Consider the following 24,123-nt stretch of genomic DNA (forward strand, 5'->3'; position numbering starts at 1 on the left):
AAAAACATCTAAAAAAGTGGCATAAAGCAGCATTTGACGTTTTTCTCACAAACACGTCCAAATCAGTATTTTCGAAACCCATTTTTTTAGACGTTATTTTATGAAGTTGGTCAGAAATACATCCAAATCTCAAGGGGGCGTATCAGGGGTGTGTTCAGGCGGGGACATGGGCGTTCCTAAGACAGACATTTTTCAGCCATAATGGAACAAAACAAAAACATCCAGGACTAAAACAAAGATGTTTTGAGCTAGACCTTTACAACAAATAATGCACAAAAAGGTGCCATAAATAACCAGATTACCACTGGAGGGAATCAGGGATGACCTCCCCTTATTCCTCCAGTGGTCACTAACCCCCTCCCACCCCCCAAAAATGTGATGAAAAACATTACTTACCAGCCTCAGATGTTATACTCTGGTCCATTAGAACAGCATGCATGTCCCTGGAGTAGTCTAGTATTGGGTGCAGTGCACTGCAGACATGTGGATCCAGACTCCTACCTCCCCCTACCTGTTACACTTGAGGAGAAAACTGTGAGCCCTCCAAAACTCAACAGAAACCCACTGTACCCACATACTGGTTTCACCCATAACGGCTATGGTAGTGGTGTACAGTTGTGAGTAATGGGTTTTGGGGGGCTCAGCAGACAAGGTAAGGGAGCAATGGTGAGATGTATACCTGGGAGCATGTTATGAAGTCCACTGCAGTGCCCCCTAGGGTGCCCTATTGCTGTCCTGGGATGTCAGGGGGTCCCAGTCTACTAAAAATGCTGGCTCCTCCTACATCCCAATGGCTTGATTTTGTGCGTTTTCCACTTGGACATTTTTTTTTTTTTAAATGGACCAAAAAACAAAACGTCCAAATCACAAAACGTTGTTCACAACCATATTTTCAAAAACAAAAGATAGACGTTTTTCTCTTTCGAAAATGACCTCCTTTCGTATTCGGATTTTGGACGTTTTTCACAAAACATCCAAAGTCGGACTTAAACGTCATATCAAAAATGCCCCTCCGGTGCCTAGTCTACCTATTGTTCAGGCCACCCTGTTCATATAGCCTAAGGTTGTGGAAAGCACAGAAGCTTAAAAGACTCCAAGGAGGCAGGGTCGGGCTACTTCTCTCTCCCTCCTCCAGATTTCAACCCCTTCTTCCACCTCAATCTCACTGTTTTTCCTCCTTTGAAGTCCACTCTATCCGCCTTTTCTCTCCTCTGCCTCTTCGAATAGCGGTCATTTATCGTCCCCCTGATAAGTCCCTTTCATCCTTTCTCAGTGACTTTGACGCCTGGCTTGCCTTCTTCCATGATCCTTCCTCCCCCTCTCTCATCCTTGGTGACTTTAATATTCCTGCTAATGATCCTTCCAACTCTTATATTTCCAAGTTACTCGCTTTAACGTCCTCCTTTAATCTCCAACTATGCTCCACCTCCCCCACTCATCAAAATGGTCATTGTCTTGATCTCATCTTCTCCTCCAACTGTTCACCCTATAGTTTCCTTGCCTCTGATCTTCCCTCCTCTGATCACCATCTTATAACTTTCACACTTAAATCTCCTCCCTCCCAGTCCCGTCTGATCTTATCTAATTTATCTAGGAATCTTCACGATATTGACCCTTCATCTCTATCCTCCCATGTTTCAAACCTCCTCTCTTCTGTGGCACCATCCACGTCTGTCAACGAGGCTGTTTCATCTTACAACAATACTCTATCCTCTGCCTTAGACACTCTTGCACCTTTGATGACCAGCCCTGTAAGGCGTACAAAACCCCAACCTTGGCTGACTTCTAATATCCGCTACCTACGTTCCTGTACCCGCTCCGCCGAACGCCTCTGGTGGAAATCTCGGGCCCTTGCTGATTTCTTACACTTTAAGTTCTTGCTGACCTCCTTCCAATCTGCTCTTTCACGTGCCAAACAGGATTATTATATCCAACTGACCAACTCTCTTGGCTCTAATCCTCGACTTCTCTTCACCACATTGAACTCTCTCCTTAAGGTGCCCCCTCCCCCAACTCCCCCTTCATTATCTCCTCAGACCCTTACTGAATTCTTTCACAAGGTTCAAAAGATAAACCTTGCTTTCTCTACCTCACCACCTCTCCCTCCACTAGTCCGTTCCTCTCTCTCTCCTTCCCCTCATTCCCTTTCCTCCTTTCCTGAAGTTACTATTGAGGAAACTACACTTCTCCTTTCTTCCTCAAACTGTACCACCTGTTCCTCTGATCCCATTCCCACCCACCTTCTTAATGCCATCTCTCCTGCTCTTATTCCTTTTATCTGTCACATTCTCAACCTCTCACTTTCCACTGCGACTGTCCCTGCTGCCTTTAAACATGCTGTGGTCACACCTCTCCTTAAGAAGCCTTCACTCGACCCTACTTGTCCCTCTAATTACCAACCCATCTCCCTCCTTCCTTTTCTCTCCAAATTACTTGAGCGTGCTGTTCACCACCGCTGCCTTGATTTTCTCTCCTCACATGCTATTCTTGACCCACTACAATCTGGTTTTCGCCCTCTCCACTCAACCGAAACTGCGCTTACTAAAGTCTCCAATGACCTATTACTGGCTAAATCCAGAGGTCAATATTCCATCCTCATTCTTCTTGATCTTTCCACTGCTTTTGACACTGTCGATCACAGCATACTTCTCGATACCCTGTCCTCACTTGGATTCCAGGGCTCTGTCCTTTCCTGGTTCTCTTCCTACCTCTCCCTCCGCACCTTTAGTGTTCACTCTGGTGGATCCTCTTCTACTTCTATCCCTCTGCCTGTCGGCGTACCTCAGGGTTCTGTTCTTGGTCCCCTCCTCTTTTCTATCTACACTTCTTCCCTTGGTTCATTAATCTCATCCCATGGCTTTTCCTACCATCTCTATGCTGATGACTCCCAAATCTACCTTTCTACCCCTGATATCTCACCTTGCATCCAAACCAAAGTTTCAGCGTGCTTGTCTGACATTGCTGTCTGGATGTCTCAACGCCACCTGAAATTAAATATGACCAAAACCGAGCTTCTCATTTTCCCCCCCAACCCACCTCCCCGCTCCCCCCGTTTTCTATTTCTGTTGATGGCTCTCTCATTCTCCCCGTCTCCTCAGCTCGAAACCTTGGGGTCATCTTTGACTCTTCTCTCTCCTTCTCTGCTCATATCCAGCAGATTGCCAAGACTTGTCATTTCTTTCTTTACAACATCCGTAAAATCCGCCCCTTTCTTTCCGAGCACTCTACCAAAACCCTCATCCACACCCTTGTCACCTCTCGTTTAGACTACTGCAATCTGCTTCTTGCTGGCCTCCCACTTAGTCACCTCTCCCCTCTCCAGTCAGTTCAAAACTCTACTGCCCATCTCATCTTCCGCTAGGGTCGCTTTACTCATACTACCCCACTCCTCAAGACCCTTCACTGGCTCCCTATCCGTTTTCGCATCCTGTTCAAACTTCTTCTACTAACCTATAAATGTACTCACTCTGCTGCTCCCCAGTATCTCTCCACACTCGTCCTTCCCTACACCCCTTCCCGTGCACTCCGCTCCATGGATAAATCCTTCTTACCTGTTCCCTTCTCCACTACTGCCAACTCCAGACGTTGCGCCTTCTGTCTCGCTGCACCCTACGCCTGGAATAAACTTCCTGAGCCCCTACGTCTTGCCCCATCCTTGGCCACCTTTAAATCTAGACTGAAAGCCCACCTCTTTAACATTGCTTTTGACTCGTAACCACTTGTAACCACTCGCCTCCACCTACCCTCCTCTCTTCCTTCCCGTTCACATTAATTGATTTGATTTGCTTACTTTATTTATTTTATGTCTATTAGATTGTAAGCTCTTTGAGCAGGGACTGTCTTTCTTCTATGTTTGTGCAGCGCTGCGTACGCCTTGTAGTGCTATAGAAATGCTAAATAGTAGTAGTAGTAGTATGACCTGGATGCCACCTGTTAATTCTCATGCCCCAAAGCTCACACTATATCCAGGAAGGAAACAGGTGTATGTGTGTCAGGTGTAGGGGGGGTGGGTGCGGGAGGGGTGCATTAATTCCCATGCTCCAGAACTATATCTAGGAAGGAAACAGAGTTTTTGTGTGTGTGTGTGTGTTTCTACACCTATAAGAGCTATCCCGCCAGTGTCTGTTGCAAATAGCTAAAAACAGAACTCAGATGCTGAGTGTCAGTCAGGAGTGGCATTTCTATGACTCCCCTAAATCAAGTCTGAAGGCACACTAGTTGAGAAACACTGGATTTACATCACATCAAACTGTGTTTAGTCATACAATTCACTATTACCTCTCGCCCTTTTATCTTGGTCCTTGTGTATTTTTTAAATTTTTGGTTCACTACATACATCATCTTAAGCTTTATGCTAGGAATTTAAAGTAAAATAGCAACAAATCAGAACAAATTTTGGTTTCAAAAAGCATTCAGTAAATGATTACAGCACTTCCTCTTTCACAAACAGGAAAGCTGGTTTTGAATACAGCCAACACATAACAGGACACGATTAGGTTTCTACAAACTCTTTCACTACCGCAGCTTGTGACTACTAATCTGTTGCAATTACCATATAAACCATAGAAGGAAAGTACAGTATCCAAGTACAATAAAATATATCTTATTTTCAAATATGGGCTCAAATCTCATTACATTTGATGAGAATTTATCAACATTGGAACAGCAACTGTTTTCCTCTCCTAGCCATTTCTGCTTCATCTATTAAGATTCTCTTACCTTACAAGTTAAGATAGAGGCGATGCGTTTAAATAAAAAAAAAAAAAGATTTGGACTAATTCCTGGAGAAAAAAAAAAGTCCATAAATCTTTATTAAGGTAGACCAGAAGGAAGCCACTTTTCATCCTAAGGTGAAGTAGCATAGAATCTTGACACTTTGGGGGGGTTTGCCAGGAATTTGTGGCTGGAATTACCACTGCTGGAAACAGGATGCTGAGCTAGGTGGGACCTTTGGTCTGACCCAAATCAGGCAACTCGTATGTTTTTATGTTCTTATATATGAAGATGATCAAGGAATTTGATGTTTTTAAAATTATCCCTTTTGTTGACAACTGAAATTCTGTTAAAATATTTTAAGGAAATCTTAAATATTTCTTTATGTGATACCAAACACTGGACAGAGTTGTTAGATCATAAGGAGAAAGGTAACTAGATTTGTGATCTTAAAGCGCTCTTACACAAATTTCAAGATTTTTTTTCTAGAGCACCTCTCCTTTTGTTGTGAAAATAATTCAAGTGTTCCTGACACTGCTCGTTCAACTCACTTCATAATAAAGCTTTTTTTTTTTTTTTTTTTGCTTTATGTGCAAGTGTATGCATTCCTTTCAAGCTAATAACTTGTAGATTCCATAAAACAGGAGACATTTGATAAACTCAATTCTCTTTTGAAAATGCGCTATCAAGGTCAAGAGGTTTCTCTTATTTGTTTTCTAAGTTTGTTATTTTCCTCTTTTCTTTAATTTCCATGGTTCTCCTCTTGGAGTAATTAGATTTGTAGAAAGGTGCATATTGTAAAGTTGTGTTTTTCCAATTTCCTAATTTTAGCTTGAAATATATATATTTTTTTAACCCGCGCTGTCCCACTCAGAGCAGGTTCAATGCTTTTTTAAAAAAATTAATCAAATTCATTCCGCGATAGAAAAAACGCATTCCACTACATGTATAGCTCCATTATCTCTCTATATAAAAGGCAACACCAACGTTCTATGAAGCCTCCAGCCGGAAGTGTGAAGGGGGAGAGATATCCGGTTTCCCCATGAGTGTCTGCCCCGTCCTCTCTGTAACACAAACAGTCAGTGAAGGAAAACAGCAGAGCAGGAAATCAAATCTCTGGCTCTGTAACAGTGAAGGACTCAGAGTGGGGAGGGGAGAGAGGCCAGAGGGCAGGGACACACACACTCCCACATGCACACAGAAGAAAACATTGCTAGCCCCCGTTTCATTTGCATCAGAAACGGGGCTTTTTTACTAGTTTAACCATAACTTAGGTCTGTAGCAACTGAACTTAAGCCTTGAAGACAGTAAAGGAAAAGAGGTACTTCCCTTCTTTATAAACAATATTCACATTAAAACAGTATTAACGAGTGAAAAGAATGTCAGGAACAGCAATCACTTTTTTAAAATGATATTCTAGATTGGTAATGTATGGCAATACAGGTAAACTCAATCAATCGTCCCTGTTTTGGTGATATCTTTGAAAGATACCTTATCCCAACTCATGCGCTTTTGAGCGACTGTCAGCCTGTAATAGTATCAGTTTATTATTGAAATATGTAGCATGATATTTTGCTGGATCATATATAGCAATACAAAAATACAGCTTTAAAAATATATTTGAAGATGCAACTGGCTTTCATTCCAAAGCCCTCTTCCCCCTCCCTTTGGGGAACATTTAAAAGACATTTAAAGGACAAAAGGTACTGCTGACCTCACCTCCCCCTTTTAACAAAAGACTTCTCAAGTAAGAGACTGCCTCAAGGTTAAATTGACTCTCTTCCTCTGATCAACACAACAAATAAGGCTGATCAGCACAACAAATATCAAAGGTAACCAGTAGAGGCAAGGAGACAGGCAGGTGGGAAAGGTGTGAAATACAGCTACTAAAAACAAAGGACACCTGCTGGCCGCCCCAGACAAATCTTATCAGAATATCTATCACAGAAATTCAAGCAGGGAAAACCTTGCACTACAATAAACCATTTATCAGCAAAATCCAGACAGCAAGCCTTGTGATGTCATAAGACATGAGACCAAGATACCACAATGCTTTGCAAATGCCTAAGGGTCTTGTGCAAACCAGAAAAGCAAGACAAAGATTCACATGGCATGTCTTCCTGCAGCTTGCAAGAATATAAAAGATAGAAGCTGTTCCAGACAAGCAGATGCTTCCCTTCAACTGCAACACAGATTCTTCTCTACAGATTCTCTCTTCCTGGGACCTATAGCCCACCTGCCTGCTATGAGGACCTCTTCTGCAAACATGTGCTTACCTCATGCTGTTCATACTATGTAACAAGGACTTGTAAGTAACATAACTTTTGATCTAGACCTGCTACTTTACTTTACTTAAATACAGATTATCTGTAAAGATCTCTTAAAAGAACTCTCTCTCGTTTGTGCTAGCCTTATATGATTGCATTAATCATATTGTAACTTAATAAACCTTTTTGAAGCTAAAAATATAGTCTCTTTGTGTTCTGAGTATATGATATCTGTTAAGGTTATACTGGTAGCGCATGAACACTTTTAAACTTAGTGCCATGCTCTGGATACATGCTTTCAAATCTTGCAGTACAGAATACTGCATTTCAACAGAGATATATACTTAATTTATTTAATTTATTGCAATTATCACCTTTGGTGATTGGTGGAGAAATTAATATCCTAAAACTTATAAATACAGCGCCTCCTCTTAAATTATAAACAGTAGCGAGTGCTCTAGAGCTCTTTCCCCCAAGATAAATCATTTCTTGTAACAAGCCTTCCCCCGGTTTCTAGTTTAAAAGCTGCTCTCTCTCCTTTTTTGGTCAGCTATTATGTATTTGGCATTTGTGTGTGCATGACCGAGGTATTCTGTTAGCATGAATTCTTTATGTAGCATTCTGCAGTAATTTGGCTTGTTCAGTTTTCCTGATAGTGGAGGGAATATTTGACAGGGGAGACAGGGATTTTGCTGACCCTTGTTCTGTATTGTTTGTGATTTATAAAAACGACAGTTGTACAGGATACTGTTTCTTTTTATCTCTCTATATAAAAGGCAACCCCAACGTTCTGAAGCCTCCACGGAAGTTGAGGCGCCCGAGATATCCGCTGTGCCCTGGAGTGTCTGCACCGTCCTCGCGTCAAAACGTCTTGACGTCGAGGGCGGAGCTATAACACTCGAGGGCCGAAACGCGAGGCGAACGCGAACCCCGAACAAGTAACGCAAGTAGCTCCGAGGGATGGAGGGAGGGGGCCCCTTGCTAGCGCCCGTTTCATTGCACTCAGAAACGGGCATTTTTTCCTAGTACTTTAATAAAACGATTTAAATATAAAATCAGAACGAGGCTTAAGTGCAAATGGGATCCGACAGAGCTTACGGGGAGGGGGACAAATTTTGTCCCAGCATCATTCTCTAGGCCGAGCCCCCTTAAACAGGTACAAAGGTCACCTTCTTGACTGCTATAAACAAGGCGTCCATCTTCGGGAAGACCCAACAGTACTCCACAAAGGTATACATATGATCAAGAGCCCCGGCCACCTTGAGAGGACCATCCGGGGACTCCCACACTGCTATCATCATGCAGATAAGGGCTTTATGGAGGGGAAAATGCTTTAGGGCCCCAAGGGGCCCACTGTGGGAGGCTAAGTATGGCCAAGGCCCCTGCGACCTTGTCTAAGAGACAAGACAGCGCCTTACGACAAAAGAGCTAGAACCCACGGGAACCGTCTTCTACAGCCTCCTGACAGGGAGCATCCTCGGAACTGGAATCCACCTCCATTCCCCTCGAAGAACCTGGAACCTCTGGAATGACCAGATTGGTTCTACAGCGCCGACACCTCAAAACAGGGCCCTCCCACCAAGAGGATGAGGGTTAGGGGCAGGGCTAAGATTAAGGCCCAAAAGAGGACCTGTGCAGAACCTTCTTAACCATCTAAATCAAGCTGAAGAGCCAAAAACTAAAGAGGCCCCACTGGAAACCCTCCTGCAGTGGGGCCTGGGGTGGGCAGGAATGAAAAGTCCATTATGTGACCAGAGATGTATTCTCCCTGTGAATGAATTGAGAGAGAAGGGAGGATTCAATCTGCCAATTTGCCTTGACAAAAACACTGTCAGATGAATGTATCGATTTGAGCTTAAGGCGGGTGGAAGGGAACAGCACATATAAAACACTGAGAGAAAAGAGAGACTGAATAAGCCACATTTACACATTATTAATTAATCCATTAAGCCCGCTGAACTGCTGGCTCTGCAGACCGCACAGCTTGCACCGGCTAGCATGCCCTTGCCTAACTGCCTCGGTTTGGGGCTCTCTCTGGGTGCGCCTGGAGGGAAATTCATATAGGGTGAACAGGCAAGAGGGGAAGCATGGGGACCCCTCAGGCAAGGCCCCGTAGGACTGAGTCAAAGCCTCACACAGTGGTTCGAAGAAGTACAACGGGGGGCTGCACAGCCAAGCTCAACAAGATACGGTCTTAAGACTGTGACCTGGGAGTAGTCGTTAGGCTCGGCCACACTGTGTGGCCAGAGCCAGCAGAGTGGTGAGCAAGGCCAGGGACAAGAGCACCATCAGCATGACCTACCACCTGCTGAAGGTAGAGAAAAATACTGGATTGTTTCCCATGAACAGCAGCGGAGAGAACTGACCATTTGGGCATCCGGGCAGAGCCAGAGGGCCCAGAGGCTCTGCTCGGTTGCCCTTGCCCACTACTGCCGCCACTGCACACTACAGCCACCCTGGTGGTCTAGTGGCCACCACACACTCTAAATGAGAATTAGTGTGCACCAAGTGCCCTGTGGCCCATAGATATAAAACAGGACGTGCAGCATTTAGCGCTAATTCCATTAGCACTCAAAAAGCTTTAGTGAAAGGGCCTCTTAGTTTGTGGTCACTTATCCTGTATTTGTGTCTGAACGTGTGACCAAGGCCAGATATTCTGTTAGTGTTGATTGTTGGGACCTGTAGTAGTAGTAGTAGTAGTAGTAGTAATCCAGCTTGTTCAATTTTCCCAATAAGTGCATCGATGTTCTGGGCTCACTGCAATATTTCCAATGCTGCCTTTCCTAGGAAGGTCCTTGTTGAAGCTTTTATGAAATGGTAGATTTGTGTACAAGTCCCAAGTGACTTTTTTAAGGTTTTGTATAAATTCATAATATGTCTGCTACTGGAGACAGGTTATGTTATTGTGTTCCTTAGATTTAATTTAGATGCCAACCAAGTTTGGTTCCGTTTCAGCTGAAAATGCACCCCACCCCACTTTCTGCCACCCCCCCCCCCCCCCGATCAAAACCATTGCTGCCCTCCCACCATCCCTAGGCCCTACCTTATGAGTCCTGGTGATCTAATGGCCTAACCTGGGCAGAAGCGATTCCTAGTCACTCCTGTCCATAACGTCTCTGCTGTCAAAATAGCTGCCCAGACATAATTATGTATACTTTTGAAGAAAAGGGAGAGATGAGAGATAACAGAAATTTAAATACCTTCATGGTATAAATGCACAGTAGGTAGGCCTCTCAATTGAAAGGAAGCTCTGGAATGAGGAATCATAGGATGAGGGTGAAAGGGTATAGATTCAGAAGAAATCTAAAGTGAAATGTAGTCATACATATTCATTTCCTTTAGTCCAGGAAATCTTCCTGATTAGAAGACCGTTATCATTAGAAGACTGTTATCCCCACCTACCAGCAGATGGAGGTTGAGAAACTGAATTTTCCTAGTGACATCACCCCGATAAGGGTCGGGTGCTCCGTGGAAAACTCCAGTATGCCTCTGGAAAGAAGTGCACAATAAATCACTTTAGCTACAGGTGAAACAGAAATCTTTTTCATTTTAAGAGAGAGAGAGAGAGAGAGATCCCCATGATTCCCATTAACTAAAGTCTTCCAGAAGGAGGGGCATGGGGGGAGGGCTCTCGGGATAATGCAACCAGACTACAGGAAAGCAAATTAACAGGTATGACAAAATTTCACTCTCCTTAGCGTCCTAGCTGCATCATCCTGAATGGGTAAGGGAAGCCTCAAGTCATCGCCCACGAACAATAATTTGGTGAGGCTTGTGGCTTGGACCCTGTGAGCCCCCCATCCCACCATTCCACACTCCTAAAAGGCTGCCTAGCTTAGCTTTATTCCCCTTGTGCAGGAGAGGAGAGATAACTGAGTGTCAACCGTTTATACACTGCGTATGTCTAGTAGTGCTTTAGAAATGATAAGTAGTAGTAGTTATACCAGCTACACGACTGGGTATGCTGGCAGAATGGTGCTGCACTCCCTGCGGGAGTTGGCTCTCTGCCCCTCCTGTGATGAGCTGGATCCCAGGGGTGTACCCATAGCTCAGAGGATGCTCCCCGTGGGTCCGAGAATTAACAATACATACATACATACAAAGATGTGCTTGAAAGCTTTGGTAAGTTTTAAACATAAATATATCAATTTTTAAATAGTTTTAATTTCTTAGGTCTCTAGTGCTGTTTGCCTCCTTTTCTGCACAATTTTCATACTGCTTGAAAGCTTGGTATGCATTAGTTGTCAATTCTCAGACCCATATTCTTTCACAATTACAATACCTCTTATGCACTTCTTTTCACTACACATCCTTTATTGCTAAAGCTGGTGGTGGGAGGCGGGACTGGTGGTTGGGAGGAGGGGATAGTGCTAGGCAGACTATACGGTCTGTGCCAGAGCCGGTGGTGGGAGGCGGGACTGGGGGATTGAAGGCGGGGATAGTGCTAGGCAGACTATACGGTCTGTGCCAGAGCCGGTGGTGGGAGGCGGGGCTGGTGGTTGGGAGGCGGGGATAGTGCTGGGCAGACTTATACGGTCTGTGCCCAGAAAAGGACAGGTACAAATCAAGGTAAGGTATACACAAAAAGTAGCACATATAAGTTTATCTTGTTGGGCAGACTGGATGGACCGTGCAGGTCTTTTTCTGCCGTCATCTACTATGTTACTATGTTTTTCATATTGAGCATTTATTGGATATCAAAGTTTTCATATTCACCATATTTTGATATGCACTCTTTTGGGGGGGGGGTGGGGGAGGCATCATTTTTGCACCCCATTTCACATAACATCAACTTTTATGCATGAGTACTCAGCTGTCTATGTATATATAAACACTTTTCTCAGTATTTTCATGTCACCCTCGTTTGTATATTTGCAACTGTATTACTGTTTCATTGATTTTATAAACTTCTGTCTGTATTGCACAACTTGTACTCACACGTTTCTGTATGCAATAATGTTTGTAAGGAGTAATTAGGTCCTACCTGCTAATTTGCTTTTAGTCCCTCCAGACCAGTCCAGAATGACTGGTGGGTTGTGTACACCTTCCAGCAGGTGGAGATTGTGAATGCTGATTCCTGAGACAGCCAACAAGAGTCCTGCTCAGCCTGAATGCCTCACCATTTATGTAACAAAGCAGGAGGAAAGAAAAAAACAAAAACAAAAAGACATCCAACATCTGTGAACCGCTCAGCTTCCACAGCCTACATCAAACAAGATGGTGCTGGCACCAACCTGATGTAGTCATCACATAGAATCATCAATATTGACCAAGAACAGCAGCAGCTTTTCTTTGTAAACAACTCCTCACAGAGACAAGAGCAAAAGCAGATACTCGCAGATCAAAAGATGAGAACTGAACTGCACGGTGGGGGGGGGGGGGGGGGGGGGGGGGAGAGATGTGGGCCAGTCCAGAGGGACTAAAGAAAAGCAAATTAACAGGTAGGACCTAATTTCCCCTTCCCTAGTGTCCCTTCAGACTGGCCCTGAATGACTGGTGGGAAATACCAGAGCAGTAGATTATGAGAAGGACCCAAAAGATCCACAAAAACACACCGACAGAAAACTGTGTACCAATGTGCCTGTACATCCACCCTGTAATGCCTGACAAATGAACAAAAGGAAGACCAAGTGGCCGCCCTACAAATTTCCACCAGAGACACCAAAGAACTCTCCGCCCAAGATGCAGCCTGCCCTCTGGCAGAATAAGCCTTTATATCCTCTGGAACAGGCCTACCCGCTAAATGATATGACAAACCTATTGCCTCCTTAATCCAACCGGCAATGGTCGCCCTGGACGCCGCCAAACACTTACGACCACCTCATAGCAAAATGAATAGCCGCTCCAAATGTCGAAACTCCTCCATCCACCGACATACTCTTGCAACTCCCTGCAGACATCCAGCTTACGCAAAGAACATTATTCCTCCGACCCCATGGAAAAACCCAGAGCTGGAAGAACTAGAGACTAGTTAACATGAAAGGGCGTCGACACCATCAGAAGAAGAGACCAGACGCAGAACAACTCTATCTGCGTAGAATTCCAAAAAAAGACACCCTACAAGAAAGGACCTGCAACTCGAAGACCCATCAAGCAAACAGCCACCAAGAACAACAATTTCAGAGTAAGGTCTTTGAGGATAATCGAAGACAGCAGCTCAAAGGGAGGACGAACTAGTGCCAAGAGCATCAGATTAAGATCCCAAGAAGCACGCCTAGGCAGACTCAAGATAACAACCCCTCTCAGGAAGCATACGACATCCAGATGACTTGCCAAGAGCTTGCCCTTAATGCAGCCCCGAAAACAAGTGAGCATCACCACCTGAACCCTCACGGAAGCCAAGGCCAAACCCATCTCAAAACCATCCTGCAAAAAATCCAGTACATGTGGCACAGAAGCATGCAACAGAATGGTCATCACATCAGCCTTCGAAAATCTTGCTTGAGCTCCGAAACTCGGCAAAGTGACTTCAGAAGGATAAGCCTGTCCAGAGTGTACCTGATCGCACGCGCCTTGGCAGACGAGTGACAGGGAGGCTCTAGAAAATCGTCTGGCAGACCATGAGCGAACTTGAGAGCATAACTGTAGCAAATAATGTTGAGGATCCACTGGTCCAAAGTAATCTGGGCCTGCCTCAAAAAAAAAAAAAAAATCTTGTAATCGAGCACCGACCAGAATAAGGAGACACCTTCATTGCTTTGACTGACCCCCACGCTGGAAAGGTGAGACCACCATCCCTGCCTCCATACCTGGCTCCTCGAAAAGGCCAAGTACGCCGATAGAAACGAGACCGCTGAAAGCCAGCGCCTCTACCTGCTCAAAACCGCCTCAATTCATGCCCCCGACCTCTACCAGTCACAAAACCAAGGCCGAACAATTTCAGCTGATCCTCCTGAAGACAATGCACCTGAACTCTTCAACTAATCCAACTCATTGCCAAACAACAAAGAACCCCAAAAGGGAAACTTACTGAACTTGAACTTTGAAGCTGCGTCCACTGACCAACCTCGAAGCCAGAGAGATCTACGAGCTGCCACACCTAAGGTCATAGATTTAGCCAATACCCTAAGCAAATCATACAAGAAGGCTGATCCCATTTCAATATTAGTCACTTCCCAATCCACCAGAGAAAAATCATCCGAGATCTGTCCAACAAACTTTCAGACCACCAGAAATATGCCCAGGCCACCAAGCCACTGCAGATGGCTGACTGTACTGCCAAGGCCAAAACATTGAAACAATGCTTCAGAAGTGCCTCCATACAGTGATCCTGAGGGTCCATGAGAGCCGTGCCTCCATCTACCAGCACTATAGTCTGCTTGGTAACAACATCAACGACCAGAGGTTTAAGTACCTTAAAAAAAGCTTAATCATGGACCTGGCCAACCGGAAAGGCGCATCCAGAACATCCCACTGGGCTTGGATTATGTCCCTGATGTCCTGATGCATGGGAAAGGACCTGCTCGACTTGCGAATCCCCTTCGCCAAGGAGTCCACCTTACAGGCCACCAGAGCCTCCTGCTCCTCCTCAAAATTAAGAGTCGAGGACACCAAAGAAATAAGCTCCTACAAGTCCTTTTTATGAAAGACCCATACCACCAAAGGGTCCTCACAAGGATGCAACTCATCTTGAGAATGAACCCCTTCTTCTTCACCTAGAAACTCCCAGTCTCCAAACTCCTGCTCTTCCAAGTCCCTCCCAAGGGTCTCTGTGTCTAACTCCATGGCAGCCCCCTTCTTGCTCTTCCCACAATGTCCTGGGCTGCTTGGAGTTTGACAGGGACCCACTAGAAGGCCCAGGTTCCACCTCAGACAGAGGATTCGAACGCTTCAATAAAAACACCTTACACATAGCCAGGACAAACTCCAGAGGAAATCCCCCTTCGACGAGTCCTCCCTGCAACTGAACAGGCTCCTTCCACATTACAGGGGCCTGCCTTGCAAGCTGCACAGACCATTCCCTCACCAGAAACTGCACTTCTAATATAGTGGAGTTTCCCGCTGAAACTGTTCACTCTGCTACCTGTACCCGACTTCACAACGGGAACCACTATTGTGGTATCTACCACGTGCTGAGTCAGCTGACTCAGCTGCAGTGCAGATTTTACACGCTCTAGCAGCGGAAAGACCCCACCGCTGGCAAACAGAGCACCGGACCCAACTTCTCTGCCATAGAGGATACCAACCACGGGACCAAGACTCTACAGGGAGACAGCCCACAAACCTTAGCAAAAGACTGGGTCTATGCTTTGTGATTTTTGTTGTTTTTTTTTTAACACTGCACACCTCTGTTTCTGTTTTCCATGTGCAAAACAGTGGCTGTTCCCTGCAGCTCTACAATACCCTTCCCTCAAAGGAGTGGCAGCCAGCAACAGAGCACAGAACACCTCGGGCCCACAGGCACTCAGGGTAAGCTTGGGGAGAGGAGGGAGGAGGGATTTAGGCACCCGAGAACCCCCACGAGTCTCAACCTCAACCAGTAAAGAGAACCCAGTGGTGCACAGATGAGAAAACAAGAATTCCCTTTTTTTTTTTTTTTTTTTTTTAAATTACCCAACAAGAAAAGAAAAATACAAACAAACCAAATGGCTCCACACATCTTCCACCTGCTGGAGACTGAGAAATACTGAGGCTTTCAGGGGCTGAGCAGGGCTCTTATTGGTTCTCTCAAAAATCAGCATTCTCAGTGTCCACCTGCTGGAAGGCATGCACAACCCACCAGTCATTCCGGGCTGGTCCGGAAGGACGCTATGGAAGGACTCCTGATGAAGCTATAAGCCGAAACATGGGCAATGTTGAGTCCCCTTCCACTTGAAGCCTGGTAGTCTCTAATGTGCTGTCTTCAAGCAAACACAGATGTATATTAATAAAGGACTTGTGCTTTTAACCTGATACATCGCATTGATGATGTTGCTGTCCCAGAGGACTTCAATTTTGTTTATCATATTTTCAAGGGAAAAATCGAAGGCAAACTGGAGGAAGGAAGCTTGCCATCTAATGTGGATGAGGATGTCTTTACTGGTGTCAACAATAAAATGGGAACAGAAGCTCAGATAAGGTTTCTCAAGGCAAAGCTGCAAGTTATGCAGGAGGAACTGGACAGTATAGCTCATGAATGTAATAAAAAGGATGATGAGAATCATGTTAAACTCTCTGATTAAGGACATTGAAGAAGAGCAGGATAGATTTCAGCAAACACTCAACATCCAGCAATCACAAGCTGAAAAGTATAAATCTCTTTCAGAGGAAGTCGTCAGAAAAAGTGAAGGACAGCAGAAAAGGAACTGGAGAAACTAAAGAGAATGCATGAACAAGTTAACTAGTCAAAGTGCTACAAATGTTCACTTAAAACAGAGCTCTTGAAGAAGTAGAAAAAGTATAAGCTCAAACAAAGCAACAAGGATACAGGAAACCAAAGGCCACTTTTACTAAACCACACCAGCAATTCCCATGTGGCAAATGCAACAAAGCCAATAGGAATTGAATAGGCTTCATCGCATTTGCCACACCAGGAATCACTACCGTGGCTTGGTAAAAGGAGCCCCAAGGGTACAAAAAAAATGTAAGAATTAGAAAACAAGAAACTAGAAAAACAAAAAGGGGAATTAATGGTGGGATTTAAAAAACAACTGATGTTAATTTGTATTTTAAAAAGATAAAAGATACATATTGAATCTGAAAAGATGCTGTCTTTCACTGAATGGGGAAATTCCTAAGTTTTTATAACTTGTTCAGTAGTACAATAAACTTTATCAAAACTTTACTGAATGAACTTGAAAAATAACCTACCCTTTTACTTGAGAAAAGAAAAAAAAAAAAAAGTAATCCTCAAGCCCTTAATGAAAAGTCAACCAGCATCTTACAAGATACTTTTCTGAACAAGTTAAAGAACATCAAGTACACTCTTCCTCCTTGTCACAATGGATATGAAATCACTGTAACAGCAACATCCCCTATGCAAATGGTATAGTTATCTATATATATAAAAGGCAACCCCCAACGTTCTGAAGCCTCCACGGAAGTTGAGGCGCCCGAGATATCCGGTGTGCCCTGGAGTGTCTGCACCGCCCTCGCGTCAAAACGTCATGACGCGTTAAAACGTCGTGACGTCGAGGGCGGAGCTATTGACACTCGAGGGCCGAAACGGCCCACAGCGAACAAGGTAAGTACCTTCGACGGACGGAGGGAGGGGGCCCCTTGCTAGCGCCCGTTTCATTCCGCTCAGAAACGGGCATTTTTTCCTAGTATCTATATAAAAGGCAACCCCAACGTTCTATGAAGCCTCCAGCCGGAAGTGTGAAGCGCCAGAGATATCTGGTTTCCCCATGAGTGAAGGAAAACAGCACAGCACGAAATCCCTCTCTCTGTAACAGTGAAGGACTCAGAGGGGGGAGGGGAGAGAGACGCCCTCACTCTCTCTGTAACACAAACACAGCACAGCAGGAAACTTAACACTGAAGGACTGGACTCGGAGGGGGGGAGGGAGAGAGGGCAGAGGGCAGGGACACACACACTCCCACATGCACACTCTGAAGAAAACCTTGCTAGCCCCCGTTTCATTTGCATCAGAAACGGGGCTTTTTTACTAGTATTTGATAGTGTTCTCAGTATGAGCCTGTTATTTTGACTGCTTTTCCCATGTGGGTAGCTGACTTATGAGTTCTTGTGTCGTTTTCTTTGATTTTGTGATTGTTTGGAGTTTGCTTCTTACAAGTTTTTGTTTTCAGATTAGGTGGTTGGTGGAAGGTGAGAAGGTATGCGAGATATTCTAGTAATTCATCCTCACTGGGAACCGCTTGCACGGCTTGATAAGAGGCCTCAAGTTTGGCAATAGTTTCTGCTGTGAATTCATGGTACAAAGAAGGTATCTTTAGGAGTTTATAATATATAACTATACCATTTGCATAGGGGATGTTGCTGTTACAGTGATTTCATATCCATTGTGACAAGGAGGAAGAGTGTACTTGATGTTCTTTAACTTGTTCAGAAAAGTATCAAGCCGTGCAAGCGGTTCCCAGTGAGGATGAATTACTAGAATATCTCCCATCCCTTCTTTTATATAGATACTAGGAAAAAATGCCCGTTTCTGAGCGGAATGAAACGGGCGCTAGCAAGGGGCCCCCTCCCTCCGTCCGTCGAAGGTACTTGCCTTGTTCGCTGTGGGCCGTTTCGGCCCTCGAGTGTCAATAGCTCCGCCCTCGACGTCATGACGTTTTGACGCGAGGGTGGTGCAGACACTCCAGGGCACACCGGATATCTCGGGCGCCTCAACTTCCGTGGAGGCTTCAGAACGTTGGGGTTGCCTTTTATATATATAGATAAGTATAATTACTAGGGGGAAAAAAATAAAGGACAGCTTGGTAGATAAACATTTCTCAAAGGAAAATCACTCAGCTAATGATCTTACAATAAGATCCTTTAAGGAAATTTCAGGAGCACACAGGAATGGAAACACTTTGAAAATCAGAATGATTAGATACAAAAGGGCACTAGCTTTCTCCATTGATCTAACAAAGAGGAAACCCTTAAAAGTTTGACAAAGATATGTTAGTCCAATAAAAATGAAATGTTATCACCTACAACACCTTCTTTCAACACCTCTAAATGCAAAATCACAAAAAGGTACTGTATTCTAGGTTTGATTCATGACATGATGCATGAACTATAAAGCTGACACTTCAAGGGCTTGCTTCACAGTACTAATTTCTTGACATTGCATTATTATACATCATCTATTTCCCAGTTGTTTATCCCTGGTTAGAGAAATCAAAAATGCTTTGTTTCTGGCAAGTAAAACAGTTTGCTTCTAAGAAAAGGATGCATATACTATTGCACTAAAAATAAACTTGAAATTGATTAAAAGAAGTCAATGTATTTGAGACTACAAAAATAGGTTGCTGCAACACCTATTTACAAAACTGTCAGTCCCTTATGGTATTAGACCTATATTGTACACATCAAAAATACTTATCAATCTGTTCTATATATTTAGATGTTTTATTATGGGAGTAGAACAAGTTTTAGAGAAGTCAGGAAACAACCACCGTTATTAAAAGTAAAAAGGCAAAAATATCTTTATACCTCTTTTAGTGGCCCTTTTACTAAGCTACGGTAGCACTAATGAATGGCTACTGTGCACTAAAAAGCACTACTGCAAAACATGCCGGAGGTGTCCCACGGTACTACACCGCTCAGCACGCACTAATCCCACACTGAGAAATATTTTTATTTTTCAGTGTGTGAGCGTGCCCACAGGGGGAAAGTAGGTGTGCCCTGCTCTAATCAGGTAGTGAGGGCACATTGCCACACACTGCCTGATTACCACGGGAACACCAATTCAATAGGTGGCAGTAAGGGCTCCTGCAGTAATGGCCATATGCTAATTGGGAAATTAGCAAGTGGCCATTAACAGGGGATTAGCAGATGCTGCTATTTTACTGCCACGCTAAAAGTGACCACGGCGCTCAGTAAACCCATGTGCTGACAGCAACGCCAGCCACTTTTTAGAATTAGCACCTCAATTAGCATCTAAATTCTTTTTTTTGTTTTGTTTTTTTGTTAATTTTTCTTATGACTTACTCACAATCCCCATTTTCCTGCAGCCATTCAGTATGTTTTATGGGAAGAGTCAGAAAATTCTGTAAGTTTCTGAAATCATAGTATGATACATGTACACACATATAAAAACTGTAGTATATTAAGTTAAAATTTTTCTAACTTTCATAATAAAAAATGAAGTCATTTCCATCCCTGTTTGTGTCAGAGTATTTTGTCCGTTTGGGAATTTTGTAGGTGGAAAATATCAAGTATGGATGTGAGGGAAAGGAGATAAGAGAAGAGCTCAGAAGTGTGATAAGGAGAGAGAGGTAGGAATGGGGATAGGAAGATTAGTAGGGAACATTCAAGATGAGAAAAGAAGGGAGTACCACGGACAAGGAAGAAGGAGGACTGGAAGGTAAAGAAGAAAAGATCAGATGTGCGAGGGAAATAGAAAAAGAGGGAAAAGAGGTTTCAGGATTTCAGGGGGGGTGGGAGTATCCAGAAAGAGGCACAAAGGTGCCCCTACCCAGGCTCTTCCACAAAGACTTCATCCAGTTCACATTATCTCTCACCTCCCCATCTCAGTTCTTTTTCTTCCACCTACTCCCCTTATCGCGGAAGGACTCAATGCTTCGGGAAGAGGGATTTATAAATAGCAGAAAATTAAAGTGTGTGTGTACCGATTCCCAAACCTGGTCCTGCAGGCACCCCAGCCACTATGGGGGGGGGGGGTTGTTACATTTGTACCCCGCGCTTTCCCACTCATGGCAGGCTCAATGCGGATTACGTATTTCCAAACGTATTATATACAGGTACTTATTTGTACCTGGGTTTTCAGGATATTCACAATGAATATTCATGAAGACCTTAGAAAACTGGAAGACTGGCCATTCAAATGGCACTTGAAATTTAATGTAGACAAATGCAAAGAGATGCACATTGAGAAGAATAATCCAAATCATAGTTATCTAATGCTAGGGTCCACTTTAGAAGTCAGCACTCAAGAAAAAGACCTAGGTGTCATTGCAGACAATAAGGTGAAATCTTCTGCCCAGTATGCGTCGGTGGCCAAAAAGCAAACAGGATGCTAGGAATTATTAGAAAACAGTATTGTGTTAAATTCTGGTTGCCGTTTCTCAAAAAAAAAAAAAAAAAAAGATATAGCGGAATTAGAAAAGGTTCAAAGAAAAGCAGCCAAAATGATAAGAGGGGCTGGAACTCCTCCCATATGAGGAAAGGCTAAAGAAATTAGGGACCTTCAGCTTGGAAAAGAGATGGCTGAGGGAGCATATGACTGAGGTCTACAAAATCCTGAGTGAAATGCAACGGGTGGAGGTGAATTGGTTTTTCTATCATTCAAAAAGTCCAAAGACCAGGGAACACTCAATAAAATTGCATGGAAATACTTTTAAACAAAATAGGAGGAAGTATTTTTTCACTCAAAGATAGTTAAGCTCTGGACCTTGTTGCTGGAGGATGTGGTAATGGCAGTTAGTGTATCTGGGTTTAAAAAAAGGTTTGGACAAGTTCCTAGAGGAAACGTCTGTAGCCTACTATTAAGATGGACATTGGGGAAGCCACTGCTTGCCCTGGGATTGGCAGCATGGAATGGTGCTACTAATTGTGTTTCTCTGCCAGGTGCTTGTGACCTGAGTTGGCCACTGCTGGAACTTGGATACTTGGCTGGACTGACCATTTGTCTGACACAGTATGGCTGTTCTTATGTTCTTATGATATTTCTGTGACCAAGTGAATTATTAATTGTTCTTAGGTTTTTATCCTAGATTTTAAGGATTTTATGTTTTTATTGTATGTAAATTGTTTATTACTAATGGTGTGTGTTTCTTATGTAACTTGCCCAGAACTATGAATGGAGCGGGATATAAATCAATCTCTCTCATGAATACTCATTGTGGATATCCTGAAAATCTGACTGGCTGGGGTGACTCCAGGACCAGGTTTGGGATTCACTACCCTAGCACTTCTTTCACACACAATTCCATTTATCCAGCCCTTTAGTCACATAACTCCATATTTCCCAGACCCTCACACAATTCCATCTTTTCACCCTTCCCCCAAATCCTTTAATTTCACCTCCTCTCCCAATTCTTTGGTCTGTCATCCCCTTTTTCTATCCTTTCCTAATACCACATTGATCAAGCAGGGAAGAGAAGAGTGTCCGCCCTCTCTGTCACTCTGCGCCTAACTGCTGCCTTGGATGTTACAGGGCAATGCACAGTCACACAGTTCAAAGCCATCAGGCTCAAAGAGACAGATGGGCAGAGCTTGATCTACTCATGCACCCCTCTTCTTGCCACATACTTGTAACCTGTGGCCAGCCAGCTGCTGCCCACCTAATATGGCCCCCACCATCTCTGAAGGCAGTTCTATTGAACTAGGCAATTGCATAGAAAGAGAGAGGCATATATTTATTTTTTTACAGTTATATCACCGCTTTGAACATTTATGACTTAGCACAGTGCTTTTCAATCTTTGTGGCTGCATGACCTCATAACAGCCAAAAAATAATTGTGAAATTCCCCAAAAGAGCAGAACAATGATATATCTATGCAGATCCCACTCAAGTTGTGATCCCAAATGTGGATTTTATGACCCCATTTGGGGGTCCTGACCCAGTTTGGAAAGCTCTGCCTCAATGGTTTATAAATGACTCAGTGGTTTATAAATAAAAGCAGGATTGGATTTTGTGACTTGTAGGGTGCTAACACAAGAGATCAAGGTACTTTTACTCTTCCTACTGCAAAGGTGGCACAGACACCAAGCCTCTGGAGACAGCGAGTGTATACTGGGGAACGAGCCAATTTTAGGTTCAGCATGAACAGCCACTGGTTGTCAGGTCTTACAAAGAAGAACAGAGGGATTGAAAGCATTTGAGGACTGGCTTGAGAAATACTGTAAAGCTATCTACCTAGTATTACTGCTTTAGATACACCATCACCCCTGATTAAAACCTGCTAAATGCATCAAGGAGGGATTTTTTTTCCTTGTATATTTAAAAGAAGCTTTTCTTCAGAGACTTGAAAATTCAGAACTACTGTACGAAGCATAATCCTGGCATCCAGTTCTGCTTTTCAATAAAACAGTTAATTTGTTTTTGTTAATTGTATTTAGTACAAAATGTAAAGCCACCAAAGGCATCTTTACAAAATACAAGACTCTTATTTGACAATTCCAAGCTATGTTATGCTGCATTATACAGTTTACTCACATATCTCTAATCCAATAAACGGTATTTGATTCACTATTGCCTGTGTTTACACTAGAAAATCAAAGCCAGATCGCCAACATTAACCCCAGAAGAATCCCAAGAAAGAAAGAAATTTCATTCCGAATGCTTTATTTAATACAACTGTAAAGAGTCTGCACGCCAATTCCGGGATTAAGTCTGCAGAACAGCAATTTATCACGTGAGAAAAGTTCCACACTAAGCACTGGGACCAAAATCAGTTTCAGTAACCTAGAACTAAACGAACACTGTAACAACTAACCCATGCACTAAAGAGTTTGGAAAACATCATTATCATTACTAGCTCATAAGGAAGGTACCAGCGTTGCCACCTCTGATTGTATTCCAGATGCCCCCCTCCCCGGGTGCCTGATGCTGTATACCCCCAACCCGACGGGAAATGGGATGGAACAGAAAGCCGACACCTTTCCCGTAGTTCTTCCCCTCTATTTGTGACTCTGGGCAGGACACTTAACCCTCCATTGCCCCTGGTACAAAATAAGTACCTGTATATATGTAAACCGCTTTGAATGTAGTTGCAAAAACCTCAGAAAGGCGGTATATCAAGTCCCATTTCCCTTATCTCTCAGCCGTATTGACTTGACTGCTTGTTTAGAAATTCCTGTCCCGTCACCGACTCCTTCTCGACCCAGTGACTGAGGAGGGGAAGCGCAGCTCCAAACCTACCGGGCGCGCGACCAGGAAGGAGGAGGGTTCTCACAGGCACACTCCGGACCGGGTTCCGTCGGCCGAAAGGAAACAAGCCGGACCGCCTCTCTACTTACCTCTCCTAACATCATTAGTCCTGCTCGGCCGCCCGTCCGCTCACGGCACTAGCCCCTCCGCATGGTACGGGGGGGCTCCTGAAACCACTCCCCTGCTTGTTGTCACCGCCGCGCACCTCTCCTCACTGTTGTCCCCGTTCGGGTCCCGCCGCAGCACCGTCCGGAAAATCCACCATCTTGGGGAAAGTTACGTTCGTTCCGTGACCCACCCCACGCGTCCTCCGATTGGCTGCCGGCCGGACTAATGACGTCGCAGCCCACATGACCGTCTCCATAGTGCTGAAGAATAGCGGCGCGCGACAGACGTGTTTTCACATACAGCTGCTTCGTTCTTGCACGGAGTGCGAGTTATCAGGTGTGGGAACGGGGTCAGGTGATTTGAAAGGTGTTGTGTGGGCTTGGGGGCTGAGCAATGGTACTTTGATGTTTTCCACATGCTGCGAAGCTTTTACTTGTATCAGAATAATTTTACTTTCCAGACCGGTACTGGTCTAGCCTGTTTCAGTCAATCATCAAGGATCTCAGTTTGTATAGCCAGATTAGGCTGAAGTGTTAGGCGGAGTAGGCGAGC

At 44.2% G+C, this 24,123-nt stretch overlaps 1 protein-coding gene and 1 pseudogene across 2 annotated transcripts in view; one reads left to right on the forward strand and one right to left on the reverse strand.

The window, feature by feature from the left end:
* Positions 1-23,747, reverse strand: part of SNX13 (sorting nexin 13) — a 483,917-nt gene extending 460,170 nt beyond the window's left edge. The window contains exons 1-2 of one of the 2 annotated variants that reach the window (XM_030201500.1): positions 23,553-23,747; positions 10,383-10,469 (exon numbers count right to left, since the gene is read on the reverse strand). In XM_030201500.1, the coding sequence (XP_030057360.1) occupies positions 10,383-10,469; positions 23,553-23,567 (102 nt within the window). In that variant the 5' untranslated portion in view covers positions 23,568-23,747. The remainder of the gene's footprint in view (positions 1-10,382; positions 10,470-23,552) is intronic. The other variant, XM_030201510.1, reaches the window with a different exon arrangement.
* LOC115460069 lies at positions 10,953-16,696 on the forward strand (annotated as a pseudogene).
* Positions 23,748-24,123: the final 376 nt, after the last annotated feature.

The sequence above is a fragment of the Microcaecilia unicolor genome, chromosome 1 (assembly GCF_901765095.1).
Source record: "Microcaecilia unicolor chromosome 1, aMicUni1.1, whole genome shotgun sequence".
Lineage (NCBI taxonomy): Eukaryota > Metazoa > Chordata > Amphibia > Gymnophiona > Siphonopidae > Microcaecilia > Microcaecilia unicolor.